Source organism: Bombina bombina, chromosome 4, assembly GCF_027579735.1.
Source record: "Bombina bombina isolate aBomBom1 chromosome 4, aBomBom1.pri, whole genome shotgun sequence".
Taxonomy (NCBI): Eukaryota; Metazoa; Chordata; class Amphibia; order Anura; family Bombinatoridae; genus Bombina; species Bombina bombina.
This window is the reverse complement of record NC_069502.1, coordinates 301080095-301099245: the sequence shown is the minus strand read 5'-3', so window position 1 is coordinate 301099245 and position 19151 is coordinate 301080095. Positions and strand designations below refer to the sequence as shown.

At 39.2% G+C, this 19151-nt stretch overlaps 1 protein-coding gene across 1 annotated transcript in view; it reads right to left on the bottom strand.

Moving 5' to 3' along the window:
- SLC9A9 (solute carrier family 9 member A9) overlaps window positions 1-19151 on the bottom strand; it is a 1902281-nt gene that overhangs the window by 1525456 nt on the left and 357674 nt on the right. The window contains exon 6 of the mRNA XM_053710011.1: window positions 13015-13120. Within this exon, the coding sequence (XP_053565986.1) occupies window positions 13015-13120 (106 nt within the window). The remainder of the gene's footprint in view (window positions 1-13014; window positions 13121-19151) is intronic.

The following is a 19151-nucleotide window of genomic DNA, read 5'->3' as shown; positions in this document are numbered from 1 at the left end:
GCTCTTCAGTATCTAAAACAGAGCAGTCGCGCTTTCGCTGATAAGTGGGCATTTTGGCTAAAATGTTTTTAATAGAATTATCCATTACAGCCGTTAATTGTTGCATAGTAAGGAGGATTGGCGCACTAGATTCACTAGGGACCTCCTGAGTGGGCAAGACTGGTATAGACATAGAAGGAGATGATGCAGTACCATGCTTACTCCCCTCACTTAAGGAATCATTTTGGGCAACATTATTATCAGTGGCATCATTGTCCCTACTTTGTTTGTCACATTCATCATATATATTTAAATGGAGAGGAACCTTGGCTTCCGAACATACAGAACATCGTCTATCTGATAGTTCAGACATGTTAATAGGCATAAACTTGATAACAAAGCACAAAAAAACGTTTTAAAATAAAACCGTTACTGTCTCTTTAAATTTTAAACTGAACACACTTTTTTACTGAATATACGCAAAAGTATGAAGGAAATGTTCAAAATTCACCAAAATTTCACCACAGTGTCATAAAGCCTTAAAAGTATTGCACACCAAATTTGAAAGCTTTAACTCTTAAAATAACGGAACCGGAGCCGTTTTTACATTTAACCCCTATACAGTCCCTGGTATCTGCTTTGCTGAGACCCAACCAAGCCCAGAGGGGAATACGATACCAAATGACGCCTTCAATAAGCTTTTTCAGTGGATCCGAGCTCCTCACACATGCATCTGCATGCCTTGCTTCTCAAAAATAACTGCGCATTAGTGGCGCGAAAATGAGGCTCTGCCTATGACTAGAAAAGGCCCCCAGTGAAAAAGGTCCCAAGATTAAAATAACTCTCCAAAGTTATAAACCATTAAATATGCTTATAAAGTAATCGTTTTGGCCCAGAAAAATGTCTACCAGTCTTTAAAGCCCTTGTGAAGCCCTTTTATTCTTATATTGAAAATTAAGAAAATGGCTTACCGGATCCCATAGGGAAAATGACAGCTTCCAGCATTACCAAGTCTTGTTAGAAATGTGTCATACCTCAAGCAGCCAAAGTCTGCTCACTGTTTCCCCCAACTGAAGTTAATTCCTCTCAACAGTCCTGTGTGGAAACAGCCATCGATTTTAGTAACGGTCGCTAAAATCATTTCCCTCTTACAAACAGAAATCTTCATCTCTTTTCTGTTTCAGAGTAAATAGTACATACCAGCACTATTTTAAAATAACAAACTCTTGATAGAAGAATAAAAACTACATTTAAACACCAAAAAACTCTGAGCCATCTCCATGGAGATGTTGCCTGTGCAACGGCAAAGAGAATGACTGGGGAAGGCGGAGCCTAGGAGGGATCATGTGACCAGCTTTGCTGGGCTCTTTGCCATTTCCTGTTGGGGAAGAGAATATCCCACAAGTAAGGATGACGCCGTGGACCGGACACACCTATGTTGGAGAAAGTTTAATTTTTACTAGACTGTCCCTTTAAGTGTCTATAAAACAATGGGAGATGCCATGTTGTAATTTAGCTTACCTTCTCTGCTGTGGCCAATTAGGGACAGTTATAAATAGGTCACTAGATTGTGCAGCCAATGGCTGTATGGAATATAACTGTGTTCTGCACTTCCATTTCTAACAGGAACTGAAAGCTCACAATTTCAGAATGGAATGACCGGAAAAGGGGGCAAAATAAATAAAGAAAATATATCATACAATTATTTTTATATATACAATTTATCATTTTATATTACCATCTCAAGTGTTTAATGTCCCTTTAGGACCCCCCGTATAAAGTTACTGTAAAAAAGCTATTAAAAACATTAATTTAAGAGAAAAAATGATATTATAAAACAAAACAAAACTAAAAATCTAGAAAGAGTGCGGCCTGAACTATACATGGTCCATTGTCGTTTGCTGGCTCTTCTCCAGTATTTTACAACTGATACATGGCTGTTATATTCATTACTGATGGGTCCGTCATTTATGTGATTGATAGCGGAGGTTTTTTTTGTGTGTTAGGTTTGCGGTGAATAGGTTTTTTAGCTTTGTATTTTCTTTTCTATTGGGGCTGTGGTAGTTAGCAGGATAATATAGGAGATGGTTTAGCACTGGGGTTGTGACAGTTTTCTTTTGTTCTGGAACAAAAAAACATCCCTTGTAAAAATTGTACTTAATAGCCTTTAATGGAAGAGGCATGGATTTTGTGCATGCGCTATGAAAGGTAAAAAAAGCTTTAACTAAACCCCAGTATTTTAATATGTTCACTAATATGAGCAGACCGTACATGAAATAGATTTTATGTTCACCGTTAGTGTAACACTGATACTCACATTTTGACTAGTGGAATTTTCCAGCCTTGCTTATTTATATGGATATCAGGATATGAGAAATAATCATTTCTTATTGCTTTCTCTTCTCAGACAAATACCTTCAGGATAAACTGATGATTTGCAAGAATGACATTTTGTTAAATTTGAATAAAATGTTCTTGGCCATACAAAGTATATCTTCAGAGAGAAAACTACTTTCTGTGTAAATCTGTTGCTGCTATCTTGATGCATGATTGTAAATGCTCTAGCTACAATCATGCCTTTGGTTATCTTTGTATTTAATAATCACATTTTCCCCCACAGCATTTGCACTGAACTATAACACTTACACTATATTTATTTAGAGACATTCCAGCCAAAATTGGAATCCACGTGGATGCATTTTGGTTTTGCATAGAAGCATTTTTGTGATATACATTTATTAGCGAAGATGATTCTGATAAAAGCTATAGCTGTTTCAAAAGTGTATTTAAAGGGACATTAAACACTTTGAGATGGTAATATAAAATGATAAATTGTATATAATAAAACAACTCTGCAATATACTTTCATTATTTATTTTGTCCTCTTTGCCTGTAATTCCATTCTGAAATTGTGAGCTGTTCAGTTCCTGTTAGAAATTGAAGTGCAGAACACTGTTAAATCCAGCACAACCATTGGCTGCATACTCTAGTGACCTATTTATAACGAACCCTAATTGGCCACAGCAGAGAAGGTAACACAAGTTACAACATGGCAGCTCCCAGTGTTTTATAGACACTAAAACTTTACTCTTATTTTGTCACTTTTTAAACAACTAATGAAACTTTAAAAAATACATCTACATGTTAGTCATGGACTAATCTTTTCTTTGAATGCATCATTCTATCTAGCATGTATTTAGTGTTTAATGTCCCTTTAAATATGCACTGTGCACCAGCATTTTAAACGCAGCACTTGCTAAGAGAGACTAAGGTGCTTGTACCATCTGATAATGACTCAATTTGTGAATTGCTGAAATGATACAAGCCCCACTGGAGCTCTAAGCAACTGTATTATTTAAAATGCTGGTACACTGAGAATATCTGTCTATGCTTCACATTCCCAAAAATGGTTAACACTAAAAAAGTAATAACTTTTACTAGAAGCATCTGTGCCAATATGTTTCTATTCAAAGGAGAAATTAATTGGATTTCAATTTTGACCGGAATGTCCCTTTAAGTGCTCCACTGTATTAGTTTGTTTTAAAATTCTCGCCCTAGTGTAAGTTGTTTATTGAATTAATGTAGCGGTGACCGCCTGTTAGTTACAGATACTGCCCGGTAATACAGTCATTCGTCTTTAAGCCTTTGCCTGTCAAATAAAGCAGCAATATATTTCAGTGGAATGGGTTGCTGCTCTCTTTTACAAGTAGAGGGTTAATGAAGCCAGATACAGCTGTACATATCCAGGCCCCAAAACAACTTCAATGCAATTCTTTGAGGCAAAAAATGGGTTGGAAAATCTATGTTAATCTGTTTTGTTTTATAAAACTGACAGACACAGCTTGCACTTAACCCAATTAGCTTAGTAACAAGGTATGGCCAAATGAAATACAATAATGAGCTTTACCCGAGCTGCCCTAAGACTGCATTTTGCACATTACAAGGCAACAATGGAAAAAAAAACTATACAGAGAAAAATAATGATCAAAGGTCTATTTTAATAATTACATTAAAGTCCTTTTATTACCTAAAACAAATACTACACATAAAAGAGTAATGTTAGCAGGAAAAAGAGGCTAAATGAATGTCCTACTAACTGAAGCACAAAAAACATAATTTATGCTTACCTGATAAATTCCTTTCTTCTGTTGTGTGATCAGTCCACGGGTCATCATTACTTCTGGGATATAACTCCTCCCCAACAGGAAATGCAAGAGGATTCACCCAGCAGAGCTGCATATAGCTCCTCCCCTCTACGTCAGTCCCAGTCATTCGACCAAGAATCAACGAGAAAGGAGTAACCAAGGGTGAAGTGGTGACTGGAGTATAATTTAAAAAAATATTTACCTGCCTTAAAACAGGGCGGGCCGTGGACTGATCACACAACAGAAGAAAGGAATTTATCAGGTAAGCATAAATTATGTTTTCTTCTGTTATGTGTGATCAGTCCACGGGTCATCATTACTTCTGGGATACCAATACCAAAGCAAAAGTACACGGATGACGGGAGGGATAGGCAGGCTCATTATACAGAAGGAACCACTGCCTGAAGAACCTTTCTCCCAAAAATAGCCTCCGAAGAAGCAAAAGTGTCAAATTTGTAAAATTTGGAAAAAGTATGAAGCGAAGACCAAGTTGCAGCCTTGCAAATCTGTTCAACAGAGGCCTCATTCTTAAAGGCCCAAGTGGAAGCCACAGCTCTAGTGGAGTGGGCTGTAATTCTTTCAGGAGGCTGCTGTCCAGCAGTCTCATAGGCTAAACGTATTATGCTACGAAGCCAAAAAGAGAGAGAGGTAGCAGAAGCTTTTTGACCTCTCCTCTGTCCAGAATAAACGACAAACAGGGAAGAAGTTTGGCGAAAATCTTTAGTTGCCTGCAAGTAGAACTTGAGGGCACGAACTACATCCAGATTGTGTAGAAGACGTTCCTTCTTTGAAGAAGGATTTGGACACAAGGATGGAACAACAATCTCTTGATTGATATTCCTGTTAGTGACTACCTTAGGTAAGAACCCAGGTTTAGTACGCAGAACTACCTTGTCTGAGTGAAAAATCAGATAAGGAGAATCACAATGTAAGGCTGATAACTCAGAGACTCTTCGAGCCGAGGAAATAGCCATTAAAAACAGAACTTTCCAAGATAACAATTTTATATCAATGGAATGAAGGGGTTCAAACGGAACACCTTGTAAAACGTTAAGAACTAAGTTTAAACTCCATGGCGGAGCAACAGCTTTAAACACAGGCTTGATCCTAGCTAAAGCCTGACAAAAAGCCTGGACGTCTGGATTTTCTGACAGACGCCTGTGTAACAAGATGGACAGAGCTGAAATCTGTCCCTTTAATGAACTAGCTGATAAACCCTTTTCTAAACCTTCTTGTAGAAAAGACAATATCCTAGCGATCCTAACCTTACTCCAGGAGTAACCTTTGGATTCGCACCAGTATAGGTATTTACGCCATATTTTATGGTAAATCCTTCTGGTAACAGGCTTCCTAGCCTGTATCAGGGTATCAATAACCGACTCAGAAAAACCACGTTTTGATAAAATCAAGCGTTCAATTTCCAAGCAGTCAGCTTCAGAGAATTTAGATTTTGATGTTTGAATGGACCCTGTATCAGAAGGTCCTGTCTTAGAGGTAGAGACCAAGGCGGACAGGATGACATGTCCACTAGATCTGCATACCAAGTCCTGCGTGGCCATGCAGGCGCTATTAGAATCACTGATGCTCTCTCCTGTTTGATTTTGGCAATCAATCGAGGAAGCAGCGGGAAGGGTGGAAACACATAAGCCATCCCGAAGTTCCAAGGTGCTGTCAAAGCATCTATCAGAACCGCTCCCGGATCCCTGGATCTGGACCCGTAGTGAGGAAGTTTGGCGTTCTGGCGAGACGCCATGAGATCTATCTCTGGTTTGCCCCAACGTCGAAGTATTTGGGCAAAGACCTCCGGATGAAGTTCCCACTCCCCCGGATGAAAAGTCTGGCGACTCAAGAAATCCGCCTCCCAGTTCTCCACTCCCGGGATGTGGATTGCTGACAGGTGGCAAGAGTGAGACTCTGCCCAGCGAATTATCTTTGATACTTCCATCATTGCTAGGGAGCTTCTTGTCCCTCCCTGATGGTTGATGTAAGCTACAGTCGTGATGTTGTCCGACTGAAACCTGATGAACCCCCGAGTTGTTAATTGGGGCCAAGCCAGAAGGGCATTGAGAACTGCTCTCAATTCCAGAATGTTTATTGGAAGGAGACTCTCCTCCTGATTCCATAGTCCCTGAGCCTTCAGAGAATTCCAGACAGCGCCCCAACCTAGTAGGCTGGCGTCTGTTGTTACAATTGTCCAGTCTGGCCTGCTGAATGGCATCCCCCTGGACAGGTGTGGCCGATAAAGCCACCATAGAAGAGAATTTCTGGTCTCTTGATTCAGATTCAGAGTAGGGGACAAATCTGAGTAATCCCCATTCCACTGACTTAGCATGCACAATTGCAGCGGTCTGAGGTGTAGGCGTGCAAAAGGTACTATGTCCATTGCCGCTACCATTAAGCCGATCACCTCCATGCATTGAGCTACTGACGGGTGTTGAATGGAATGAAGGACACGGCATGCATTTTGAAGCTTTGTTAACCTGTCTTCTGTCAGGTAAATCTTCATTTCTACAGAATCTATAAGAGTCCCCAAGAATGGAACTCTTGTGAGAGGAAAAAGAGAACTCTTCTTTTCGTTCACTTTCCATCCATGCGACCTTAGAAATGCCAGAACTAACTCTGTATGAGACTTGGCAGTCTGAAAGCTTGAAGCTTGTATTAGAATGTCGTCTAGGTACGGAGCTACCGAAATCCCTCGCGGTCTTAGTACCGCCAGAAGGGCACCCAGAACCTTTGTGAAGATTCTTGGAGCCGTAGCCAATCCGAATGGAAGAGCTACAAACTGGTAGTGCCTGTCTAAGAAGGCAAACCTTAGATACCGGTGATGATCTTTGTGGATCGGTATGTGAAGGTAAGCATCTTTTAAATCCACGGTGGTCATGTACTGACCCTTTTGGATCATGGGTAAGATTGTCCGAATAGTTTCCATTTTGAAGGATGGAACTCTTAGGAATTTGTTTAGAATCTTTAAATCTAAGATTGGCCTGAAAGTTCCCTCTTTTTTGGGAACCACAAACAGGTTTGAGTAGAACCCTTGTCCTTGTTCCGACCGCGGAACCGGATGGATCACTCCCATTAATAACAGATCTTGTACACAGCGTAGAAACGCCTCTTTCTTTATCTGGTTTGTTGACAACCTTGACAGATGAAATCTCCCTCTTGGGGGAGATAATTTGAAGTCTAGAAGGTATCCCTGAGATATGATCTCTAGTGCCCAGGGATCCTGAACATCTCTTGCCCAGGCCTGGGCGAAGAGAGAAAGTCTGCCCCCCACTAGATCCGGTCCCGGATCGGGGGCTCTCGATTCATGCTGTCTTTGGGGCAGCAGCAGGTTTCCTGGCCTGCTTGCTCTTGTTCCAGGACTGGTTAGGCTTCCAGCCTTGCCTGTAGCGAGCAACAGCTCCCTCCTGTTTTGGTGCAGTGGAGGTTGATGCTGCTCCTGTTTTGAAATTCCGAAAGGGACGAAAATTAGACTGTCTAGCCTTAGCTTTGGCTTTGTCTTGAGGTAGGGCGTGGCCCTTACCTCCTGTAATGTCAGCGATAATTTCTTTCAAACCGGGCCCAAATAAAGACTGCCCCTTGAAAGGTATATTAAGTAATTTGGACTTAGAAGTAACATCGGCTGACCAGGATTTTAGCCACAGCGCCCTACGTGCCTGTATGGCGAATCCTGAGTTCTTAGCCGTAAGTTTGGTTAAATGTACTACGGCCTCCGAAATGAAAGAATTAGCTAGTTTAAGGACTCTAAGCCTGTCCGTAATGTCGTCTAGCGTAGATGAACTAAGGTTCTCTTCCAGAGACTCAATCCAAAATGCTGCCGCAGCCGTAATCGGCGCGATACATGCAAGGGGTTGCAATATAAAACCTTGTTGAACAAACATTTTCTTAAGGTAACCCTCTAATTTTTTATCCATTGGATCTGAAAAGGCACAGCTATCCTCCACCGGGATAGTGGTACGCTTAGCTAAAGTAGAAACTGCTCCCTCCACCTTAGGGACCGTTTGCCATAAGTCCCGAGTGGTGGCGTCTATTGGAAACATCTTTCTAAATATTGGAGGGGGTGAGAACGGCACACCGGGTCTATCCCACTCCTTAGTAACAATTTCAGTTAGTCTCTTAGGTATAGGAAAAACGTCAGTACTCGCCGGTACCGCAAAGTATTTATCCAACCTACACAGTTTCTCTGGTATTGCAACGGTGTTACAATCATTAAGAGCTGCTAAGACCTCCCCTAGTAATACACGGAGGTTTTCCAATTTAAATTTAAAATTTGAAATATCTGAATCCAATCTGTTTGGATCAGAACCGTCACCCACAGAATGAAGCTCTCCGTCCTCATGCTCTGCGAGCTGTGACGCAGTATCAGACATGGCCCTAGTATTGTCAGCGCACTCTGTTCTCACCCCAGAGTGATCACGCTTGCCTCTTAGTTCTGGTAATTTAGACAAAACTTCAGTCATAACAGTAGCCATATCTTGTAATGTTATCTGTAATGGCCGCCCAGATGTACTAGGCGCCATAATATCACGCACCTCCCGGGCGGGAGATGCAGGTACTGCCGCGTGAGGCGAGTTAGTCGGCATAACTCTCCCCTCGCTGTTTGGTGAAATTTGTTCACATTGTACAGATTGACTTTTATTTAAAGTAGCATCAATACAGTTAGTACATAAATTTCTATTGGGCTCCACCTTGGCATTGGAACAAATGACACAGATATCTTCCTCTGAGTCAGACATGTTTAACACACTAGCAAAAAAACTTACAACTTGGTTATAATCTTTTTTAGCAAAAACGTACTGTGCCTCAAAGAGGTACTAAACGATTAAATGACAGTTGAAATAATGAACTGAAAAACAGTTATAGCATCAAACTTTAAAACAACACAACTTTTAGCAAAGGTTTGTTCCCATTAGTAAAATAACAATAATTAAATTTGACATAAAAAATACAAAGCAACGTTTTTATTCACAGTCACTATAAGAATTCTCACAGCTCTGCTGAGAGAATTTACCTCCCTTCAAAGAAGTTAGAAGACCCCTGAGATCTGTCAGAGATGAACCGGATCATGCAGGAAATATAAAAGTAACTGACTGGAATTTTTGATGCGTAGCAAAGAGCGCCAAAAACGGCCCCTCCCTCTCCCACACAGCAGTGAAGAGAAACGAAACTGTCACAAATAAAAGCAAAAAAGGCTGCCAAGTGGAAAATAATGCCCAAATATTTATTCACACAGTACCTCAGCAATGTAAACGATTCTACATTCCAGCAAAAACGTTTAACATGATAAATAGTTATTAAAAGGATTAGTGACCTTTAACAGAGTAGTTCCGGTGAAATACCATCCCCAGAATACTGAAGTGTATACATACATGTCATTTTAACGGTATGGCAGGATTTTCTCATCAATTCCATTCAGAAAATAAAAACTGCTACATACCTCAATGCAGATTCATCTGCCCGCTGTCCCCTGATCTGAAGCCTTTACCTCCCTCAGATGGCCGAGAACAGCAATATGATCTTAACAACTCCGGTTAAAATCATAGTAAAAAACTCTGGCAGATTCTTCCTCAAACTCTGCCAGAGAAGTAATAACACGCTCCGGTGCTATTGTAAAATAACAAACTTTTGATTGAAGTCATAAAAACTAAGTATAATCACCATAGTCCTCTCACACATCCTATCTAGTCGTTGGGTGCAAGAGAATGACTGGGACTGACGTAGAGGGGAGGAGCTATATGCAGCTCTGCTGGGTGAATCCTCTTGCATTTCCTGTTGGGGAGGAGTTATATCCCAGAAGTAATGATGACCCGTGGACTGATCACACATAACAGAAGAAAGAGACCTCTACTCATAGCTACAGAAAGTATAAAGGGTTAATAAGAAGCTCAACCAGGAAATCAAATACAATTTACTCAATTACAGCACAAAATGAAAGCTTATTCACTTTTAGCTATAAATATATCTTGTATGGAGCATCACTTTTTACTGTATAATAAGCTTACTTTCACTATACTTTTATAGGTTGTTTAGTATTTTTTATTAAATGACCATGTGCCCATCTTTACCAACACTTGGTTGGCTTCATGACCCTGTAACAGTCCGCCTCTTGGATCTCATTCCTGTTTCATAATTTTTCCCTACTGGGCTTTTACTTCTCTTATTTAATTTGGTTCTCAATCCAAAACCCATCAACATTATCCATGAGAAGCGTAATAAGCATGACATATGGGTATGACAGACAGCTGAACAGACCCACCTTCAGGTGAAATCCAGTATGTTTAGTGACCACCCACACAATGCTCTTAGGTTAACAATAAACAATAGAAGACTCACATGAATCCCTTAAAGGGACAATTTACTCAAAACATTTATCCCCTTTAATTTGTTCCCAATGATCAACTTTACCTGCTGAGTGTATTAAATTGTTTACAAGTATTTCCATTACCCTTATATTGGCATTTGAAATAGTTTATTTAGCCTGTGGTATCCCCACCCATCCTGAAAGTTTTTGGCCTCAAGGCCAAGCTCTGTAAAACACAGCCAGTAGAAGAAATTACGCTCCCAGTGGGTTATAGAAGAGATAAGGTAATAAAATGTTAATGTTCCATTGTTCTCTCCAAGTACTGGTGATTTGTTTATGGACAGATATAAGATAAAGAAGCAGGTATATGTACACAATGTGATAAAGTAATGAGATCTGATTATACCTACAAGTGCAACCCATTTTATTAGGTTGTGGCCTCAAAACACAAATCAGCTACTCCATATACACAAATAAACCTTTAAAAAGCAAATCTCATACATTTTATACTCTGCAGCTGGTAAAAAAAAAGTAATTGGAAACACATTAAGGGAAAAACATTTTTACAGTATACTGTCCCTTTAACTTCTCACCCATCACATTTATTTCCACCTTCTTATCTGGAAGTCACCTCTTCCCTGACTTGCCCAGTTTTCCCTGCAGCACTAAATTCCTTTTTATCTTGGTCTCCTCAGCTTAAACGCATCCACTTACCCGGTCATATTTACTCAGATACCCTCCTCCTCTGTGCCTAGATGATCTCTTCTGCTTTTCTTATAATCTTGTTCTCATTTTCATATTCCTTTTATCCTGTACTCCCTGCACCCTCCTCACCTGCGGTGTTTGCTTCTTATTCTTTTCCATTTCTTTACCTCTGATTTATCATGTTACTGACTCATATTTCAAAACCTCTTCCTAATTTCACCTTTAAGTAAGGGATATAAAACCCAAAAGCCTAGACTACGAGTGGCGCGCAAACTGTAGAGCAAGCGCGATATGTTTTTTTTTCCCGGCTCTCTAGAGCGTCTTAACCCTCTCTAGTCTCACCAGTCCTTATGTTATTAAATAGTATTTAATAGCATAAGGACTGGTGAGGCTACAGAGGCTGAAGACGCTCTAGGGAGCCGGAAAAAAAACAGAGCTTGCACTACAGTTTGCGAGTTACTCGTAATCTAGGCAAAAATATTTATTTCATGATTCAGATAGAGCTTGCTATCCTTTGTTGAAAAGAATACCTAGGTAAGCTCAAGAGCAGCAAAGCCCTACTGGGAGCTAGCTGCTGATTGGTGGCTGCACATATATGCCTCTTCTCATTGGCTCACCTGAAGTGTTCAGTTAGCTCCCAGTAGTGCATTGTTGCTCTTTCAACAAAAGATACAAATAGAACAAAGCAAATTTGATAATAGAAGTTCATTTGAAAGTTGTTTAAAATGGTATGCTCTATCTGAATCATGAAATTTTTTTGGGGGTTCATGTCCCTTTAATATTTAGTCTCTGCAGTGGGCATTGTGGGTATATGGGGGCAAAGTGCATGCAGCTGACTAGACCTACATAAACATAAATCCTAATCATGCTGCTGTGTATATGACACACATAACTGATGCTGGTATACAGTAGGATGTATGTGAAGATATTGTGTACCACTGAAGAAAGATAAAGGATCGCTAGAAGCTATATTATCCATGCTGGCAATTTAATGACATTATGCTGTTGTATTTGGAGAAGCTGTATCGCCAGAGGCACTGAAACATTTCTAAGCTCCCATACTGCTTCATCATATGTTTGAATTCAGTTTCTGGTTCTATATGCAATTTTTGCATTAATTGATCACTGCTTATATTTTACCAACAAACAAAGATGATAAAATAGCTTGAATATATAAGTTCAGTAACTACAAAAGTCACAGAGAAAAGAACACAAAACTTTTGAACTGATCTTCTTCATAGATGTTGTATATATTTGTTGTTTTCATTTCATAGTGGTGCTAAGGACTTTGAATTCTTTCATGTACATCTTGCATTTAGCTTGGATAGTTTTAAGACGGCAGTGAATCCACACACTTTATAAACACCCTACAAAAGCAATAGTTAAACACACAGATGCTAAGATGTTAAAGGATAGAAGGGCCAACCAGTCTTGATGGTTTGCCAAGCACCCCAGAGCAAGTGGAAATCCGGTGCAATAGGGGTGTTACTAGGATCCTAACAGATCTTGGGCTTAAGACAAGAAGAAAATCAACATAGCACTAATGCTCTCTAATGCACAAACATTCATTAATGTACAAGTATGTTCGCAGGCTATTTACTCAAACACAACCACAAGACTGTACTTCATTTCCCCTTATACTTATGTACACAATCAAATATCTGTCAACCAAGCATAAGTACGTTGATCTTTGTGCTTTTTTAATTGTTGACGAGAACACCACACTTGGGGCTACAGCCCCCAGCATTGCCCCTAATTTACATGCATGAACACAAGTGTTTTTTTACTCTATCGTTTTAAAATGAAATATTTCATGTATTATTCATCCTTTATAACATGAAGCATATTCTGTTAAATTATAACATTTCAATAACATATACTTACTATGTGAGAACAATCGCTACTGCATCATTTAGGACACTCTCTCCAAATAGCAGTGTATATAGATCTGTATCCACATGAAGCTCGTGAAAAATAGCCAACACGGTCACTGAGATAACAGAAGAAAAATGTTATAGTGAGGCCATTATTTGTCACTGCAAGGTATTCAGAACGAGTATTAGTGTCAATAAAAGCAAGCTGTACTGGCCTTGGCACACACAGAGGGCTGGATTTAGCCTTTTTTACTATCACAAGGGAAATACTGAAAGGAAATTTACCCAGAATAAAATGTAACAAATTCAAAATTGTAATCTGAAATGTGATATTGCAAATAAACAAAGAGAAAAAAGTCTGAATGGAGATCATATTTAAAGGGATACGAAACCCCCCCAAAATATTTTGTGATTCAGAAAGAGCATTGAATTTAAAAAAAAAATCCATTTTACTTCTATTATCAAATTTGCTTTAATCCCACAGTATTGTTTGTTGAAGAGATACCTAGGTAGGGGTCTAGAGCACTACATGGCAGGAAATATTGCTGCCATCTACTGCTCTTGCAAACGGATAACATTCTTGCAAAACTGCTGCCATACTCTGCTTCAGATACGTGCACGCTCCTGAGTTTGCATCCCTGCTTTTCAACAAAAGATACCAAGAGAAAAAAAAGCAAATTTGGTAATAGAAGTAAATTAGAAAATTGTCTAAAACGGCATGCTCTATCTGAATCATGAAAGAAATATTTTGGTTTTCATGTCCCTTAAAATATTATTATTTTAAATAACGCAATTTTTTCTTGTGAGACTTCTGCCCCTCCCCTCTAACAGAGCTGAGTTAGTCATATTTATTAGGCTGTTTGCTTATATACCTAAATATGCAACATACATTTTATGCTAGTTTTATTTTAAAAGAAAGCTATTTCAATTTAAAAGAGACCTATATTGTCTTGTAATAAGAGGCTTTTCTGTTGTCAAGTGTGAACATTATCAGAATAAATTAACTGTATTTGCTACAAATGTTTTTAACCACCAAACTCCCCTTTCACCCTGCAATATTTGTAGGAGCCAATCCAGATTTGCTCCTGGAGTAGACAAGGCAAGTAACGGTCATTTTGTTAGCAAAGCGTTCATTGTTTTACAGTTCCTCATCAGATCTCCCCTGCTAAGGCTAGTTAGGGACATATATTTATCAAGGTTAGGCTTAAGGGGGTCCATCCGATAAAAATCGTCGCCCGCAAAAGCCGGCGACGCCAATATTTGCGCGGGTTTGGTATCACATATACGGCGTAACCTAGAAGTTACGCGCATATATTTCTGCCGTCGCCCGTAGTTTTTTGGGCTATAGGCAGGTATACCAAACCCGCGCAGTTTGGTATCCAATATGCAGCGTAAGGACTTACGTGGCGAAAATGGAGAAAACTTACTCCATTTTCACCTCGCCACAAAAAGCAGCCGTAAGAAGCCTTACGCAGACTATTGGAGCCCCGTAACTCCCTAAACTGGCTGCTAAAATAAACCTAACACCTAACGCATGCGCAATGTCTATATCCCTGTCAACCGCGATCTTCTAAAATAAACCTAACACCTAACGCATGCGCAATGTCTATCTCCCTGTCAACCGCGATCTGCTAAAATAAACCTAACACCTAACGCATGCGCAATGCCTATCTACCTGTCAACCGCGACCCCCCCCCCCGAAATCCCTAATAAAGTTATTAACCCCTAAACCGCCGCTCCCGGACCCCGCCGCCATCTACATAAACTAACCCCCTACTGTGAGCCCCTCAAACCGCCGCCATCTACCTTATCTATCCCCTAATCTGACCCCTTACACCGCCGCCACCTATATAAAAATTATTAACCCCTAATCTAATCCCCCTATACCGCCGCCAGCTATATTAATATTATTAACCCCTAATGTAAGCCACTTACACCGCCGCCATCTCTATTAAAATGATTAATCCCTTATTTAATCTACCTACCCCGCCGCCAGCTATATTATCTATATTAACCCTAAGTATATTATAGTTAATATAGGTATTACATTATATATATTAACTATATTAACCCTAATTATATTAGGGTTAATATAGTTAATATAGTTACTATAGTATTTATATTAACTATATTAACTCTATCTAACCCTAACTAAATTTATATTAAATTAATCTAATTCATTTATAAACTAAAATATTCCTATTTAAATCTAAATACTTACCTATAAAATAAACCCTAAGATAGCTACAATATAATTAATAATTACATTGTAGCTATGTTAGGGTTAATATTTATTTTACAGGTAAATTGTTAATTATTTTAACTAGGTATAATAGCTATTAAATAGTTATTAACTATTTAATATCTACCTAGTTAAAATAATTACCCAATTACCTGTAAAATAAATCCTAACCTAAGTTACAAATACACCTACACTATCAATAAATTTAATAAACTACAAACATCTATCTAAAAATACAATTAAATTAACTAAACTAAATTACAAAAAAAAAAAAAAAACTAAGTTACAAAAAATAAAAAAAAGATTACAAGATTTTTAAGCTAATTACACCTATTCTAAGCCCCCTAAGAAAATAATAAACCCCCAAAATAAAAAAATTTCCCTGCCCTATTCTAAATTAAACAAATTTCAAAGCTCTTTACCTTACCAGCCCTTAAAAGGGCCTTTTGTGGGGCATGCCCCAAAGAATTCAGCTCTTTTGCATACAAATACAATACCCCCCCCCCATTACAACCCACCACCCACATACACCTATTCTAAACCCACCCAAACCCCCCTTAAAAAAGCCTAACACTACCCCCCTGAAGATCTCCCTACCTTGTCTTCACCACACCGGGCCGAACTCCTGATCCGATCCGGGCGATGTCTTCCTCCAAGCGGCAAAGAAGAATTCTTCCTCCGGCGACGTCTTCCTCCAAGCGGCAGCAAAGTCTTCATTCTTCCGGCGGCATCTTCAATCTTCTTTCTTCGCTCCGCCGCCGCGGAGCATCCATCCCGGCCGACTGCTGAACTACGAATGAGGTACCGATTGGCTGATAGGATTCTATCAGCCAATCGGAATTAAGTTAGAAAAATCTGATTGGCTGATTGAATCAGCCAATCAGATTCAAGTTCAATCCGATTGGCTGATCCGAACAGCCAATCAGATTGAGCTCGCATTCTATTGGCTGATCGGAACAGCCAATAGAATGCGAGCTCAATCTGATTGGCTGATTGGATCAGCCAATCGGATTGAACTTGAATCTGATTGGCTGATTCAATCAGCCAATCAGATTTTTCTAACTTAATTCCGATTGGCTGATAGAATCCTATCAGCCAATCGGAATTCGGCAGACGCCATCTTGGATGACGTCATTTAAAGGTACCTCATTCGTAGTTCAGCAGTCGGCCGGGTTGGATGCTCCGCGGCGGCGGAGCGAAGAAAGAAGATTGAAGATGCCGCCGGAAGAATGAAGACTTTGCTGCCGCTTGGAGGAAGACGTCGCCGGAGGAAGAATTCTTCTTTGCCGCTTGGAGGAAGACATCGCCGGAGGAAGAATTCTTCTTTGCCGCTTGGAGGAAGACATCGCCCGGATCGGATCAGGAGTTCGGCCCGGTGTGGTGAAGACAAGGTAGGGAGATCTTCAGGGGGGTAGTGTTAGGCTTTTTTAAGGGGGGTTTGGGTGGTTTTAGAATAGGGGTATGTGGGTGGTGGGTTGTAATTGGGGGGGGGGTATTGTATTTGTATGCAAAAGAGCTGAATTCTTTGGGGCATGCCCCACAAAAGGCCCTTTTAAGGGCTGGTAAGGTAAAGAGCTTTGAAATTTGTTTAATTTAGAATAGGGCAGGGAAATTTTTTTATTTTGGGGGTTTATTATTTTCTTAGGGGGCTTAGAATAGGTGTAATTAGCTTAAAAATCTTGTAATCTTTTTTTTATTTTTTGTAATTTAGTGTTTGGTTTTTTTTGTAATTTAGTTTAGTTAATTTAATTGTATTTTTAGATAGATGTTTGTAGTTTATTAAATTTATTGATAGTGTAGGTGTATTTGTAACTTAGGTTAGGATTTATTTTACAGGTAATTGGGTAATTATTTTAACTAGGTAGATATTAAATAGTTAATAACTATTTAATAGCTATTATACCTAGTTAAAATAATTAACAATTTACCTGTAAAATAAATATTAACCCTAACATAGCTACAATGTAATTATTAATTATATTGTAGCTATCTTAGGGTTTATTTTATAGGTAAGTATTTAGATTTAAATAGGAATATTTTAGTTTATAAATGAATTAGATTAATTTAATATAAATTTAGTTAGGGTTAGATAGAGTTAATATAGTTAATATAAATACTATAGTAACTATATTAACTATATTAACCCTAATATAATTAGGGTTAATATAGTTAATATATATAATGTAATACCTATATTAACTATAATATACTTAGGGTTAATATAGATAATATAGCTGGCGGCGGGGTAGGTAGATTAAATTAGGGGTTAATCATTTTAATAGAGATGGCGGCGGTGTAAGGGGTTTACATTGGGGTTAATAATTTTAATATAGATGGCGGCGGTGTTAGGGGCTCACTTTAGGGGGTTATAGATATAATATAGCTGGCGGCGGGGTACGGGAGCGGCGGTTTAGGGGTTAATAACTTTATTAGGTTGCGGCGGGGTACGGGAGCGGCGGTTTAGGGGTTAATAACTTTATTAGGTTGCGACGGGGTACGGGAGCGGCGGTTTAGGGGTTAATAACTTTATTAGGTTGCGGCGGGGTACGGGAGCGGCGGTTTAGGGGTTAATAGCTTTTTTATTGTTAGGGTAGTGAGGGGGGATAGCGGATAGAGGGTTAGACGTGTCGGGCTATGTTAGGGAGGCGTGTTAGACTTGTCGGGCTATGTTAGGGAGGCGTGTTAGACAGTGCGGGTGTTTTAGACTTTAGTCAGGTTTTATAGGCGCCGGCAGTTTCTAACGTGCCGCAAGTCACTGGCGACGCCAGAAATTTGTACTTGCGCAGATTTCTGGACATCGCTGGTTTGTCAGACTTACGGCACGTTAGCATCTGACGGCGACTTATATGGGATAGCTCGAGTTGCGAGCTGAAACTGCGGGCGACGCCGGTTCCCTCGCTTGCGCCGCAAACTGCGATCTATATCGGATCGTGCCCCAGAAGTCTGGAGTCTGTCATTTGGATTCCCATAATTGGAAAACCTGAAATCTTAAGAGTTAAACATGAAAATGGGGCAAAATAAATAAAGTATATTGCAACGTTTGTTTGCTTTGAGAGCAAAAACCCATTTTTTTGTGATTCAGATAGAATATTTTAACCCCCTAATGACCAGACCATTTTTAAATTTTCTTACCCTTAAAGGGACACTGAACCCAAATTTGTTATTTTGTGATTCAAATAGAGCGTGCAATTTTAAGCAACTTTCTAATTTACTCCTATTATTCATTTTTCTTCGTTCTCTTGCTATCTTTATTTGAAAAATAAGGCATCTAAGCTTTTTTTGGGTTCAGCACTCTGCACAGCACTTTTTTATTGGTGGATGAATTTATCCACCAATCAGCAAGAACAACCCAGGATGTTCACCAAAAATGGGCCGGCATCTAAACTTACATTCTTGCATTACAAATAAAGATACCAAGAGAATGAAGAAAATAGGAGTAAATTAGAAAGTTGCTTAAAATTTCATGCTTCTATCTGAATCACAAAAGAAAAAAATTGGGTTCAGTGTCCCTTTAAGGACAAGGGCTATTTTTACATTTCTGCAGTGTTTGTGTTTAGCTGTAATTTTCCTCTTACTCCTTTACTGTACCCACACATATTATAAACTGTTTTTCTCGCCATTAAATGGACTTTCTAAAGATACCAATATTTTCATCATATCTTATAATTTACTATAAATGTTTTTTATAAAATATGAGGAAAAAATGGAAAAAAAACACACTTTTTCTAACTTTGACCCCCAAAATCTGTTACACATCTACAACCACCAAAAAACACCCATGCTAAATAGTTTCAAAATTTTGTCCTGAATTTAGAAATACCCAATGTTTACATGTTCTTTGCTTTTTTTGCAAGTTATAGGGCAATAAATACAAGTAGCACTTTGCTATTTCCAAACTACTTTTT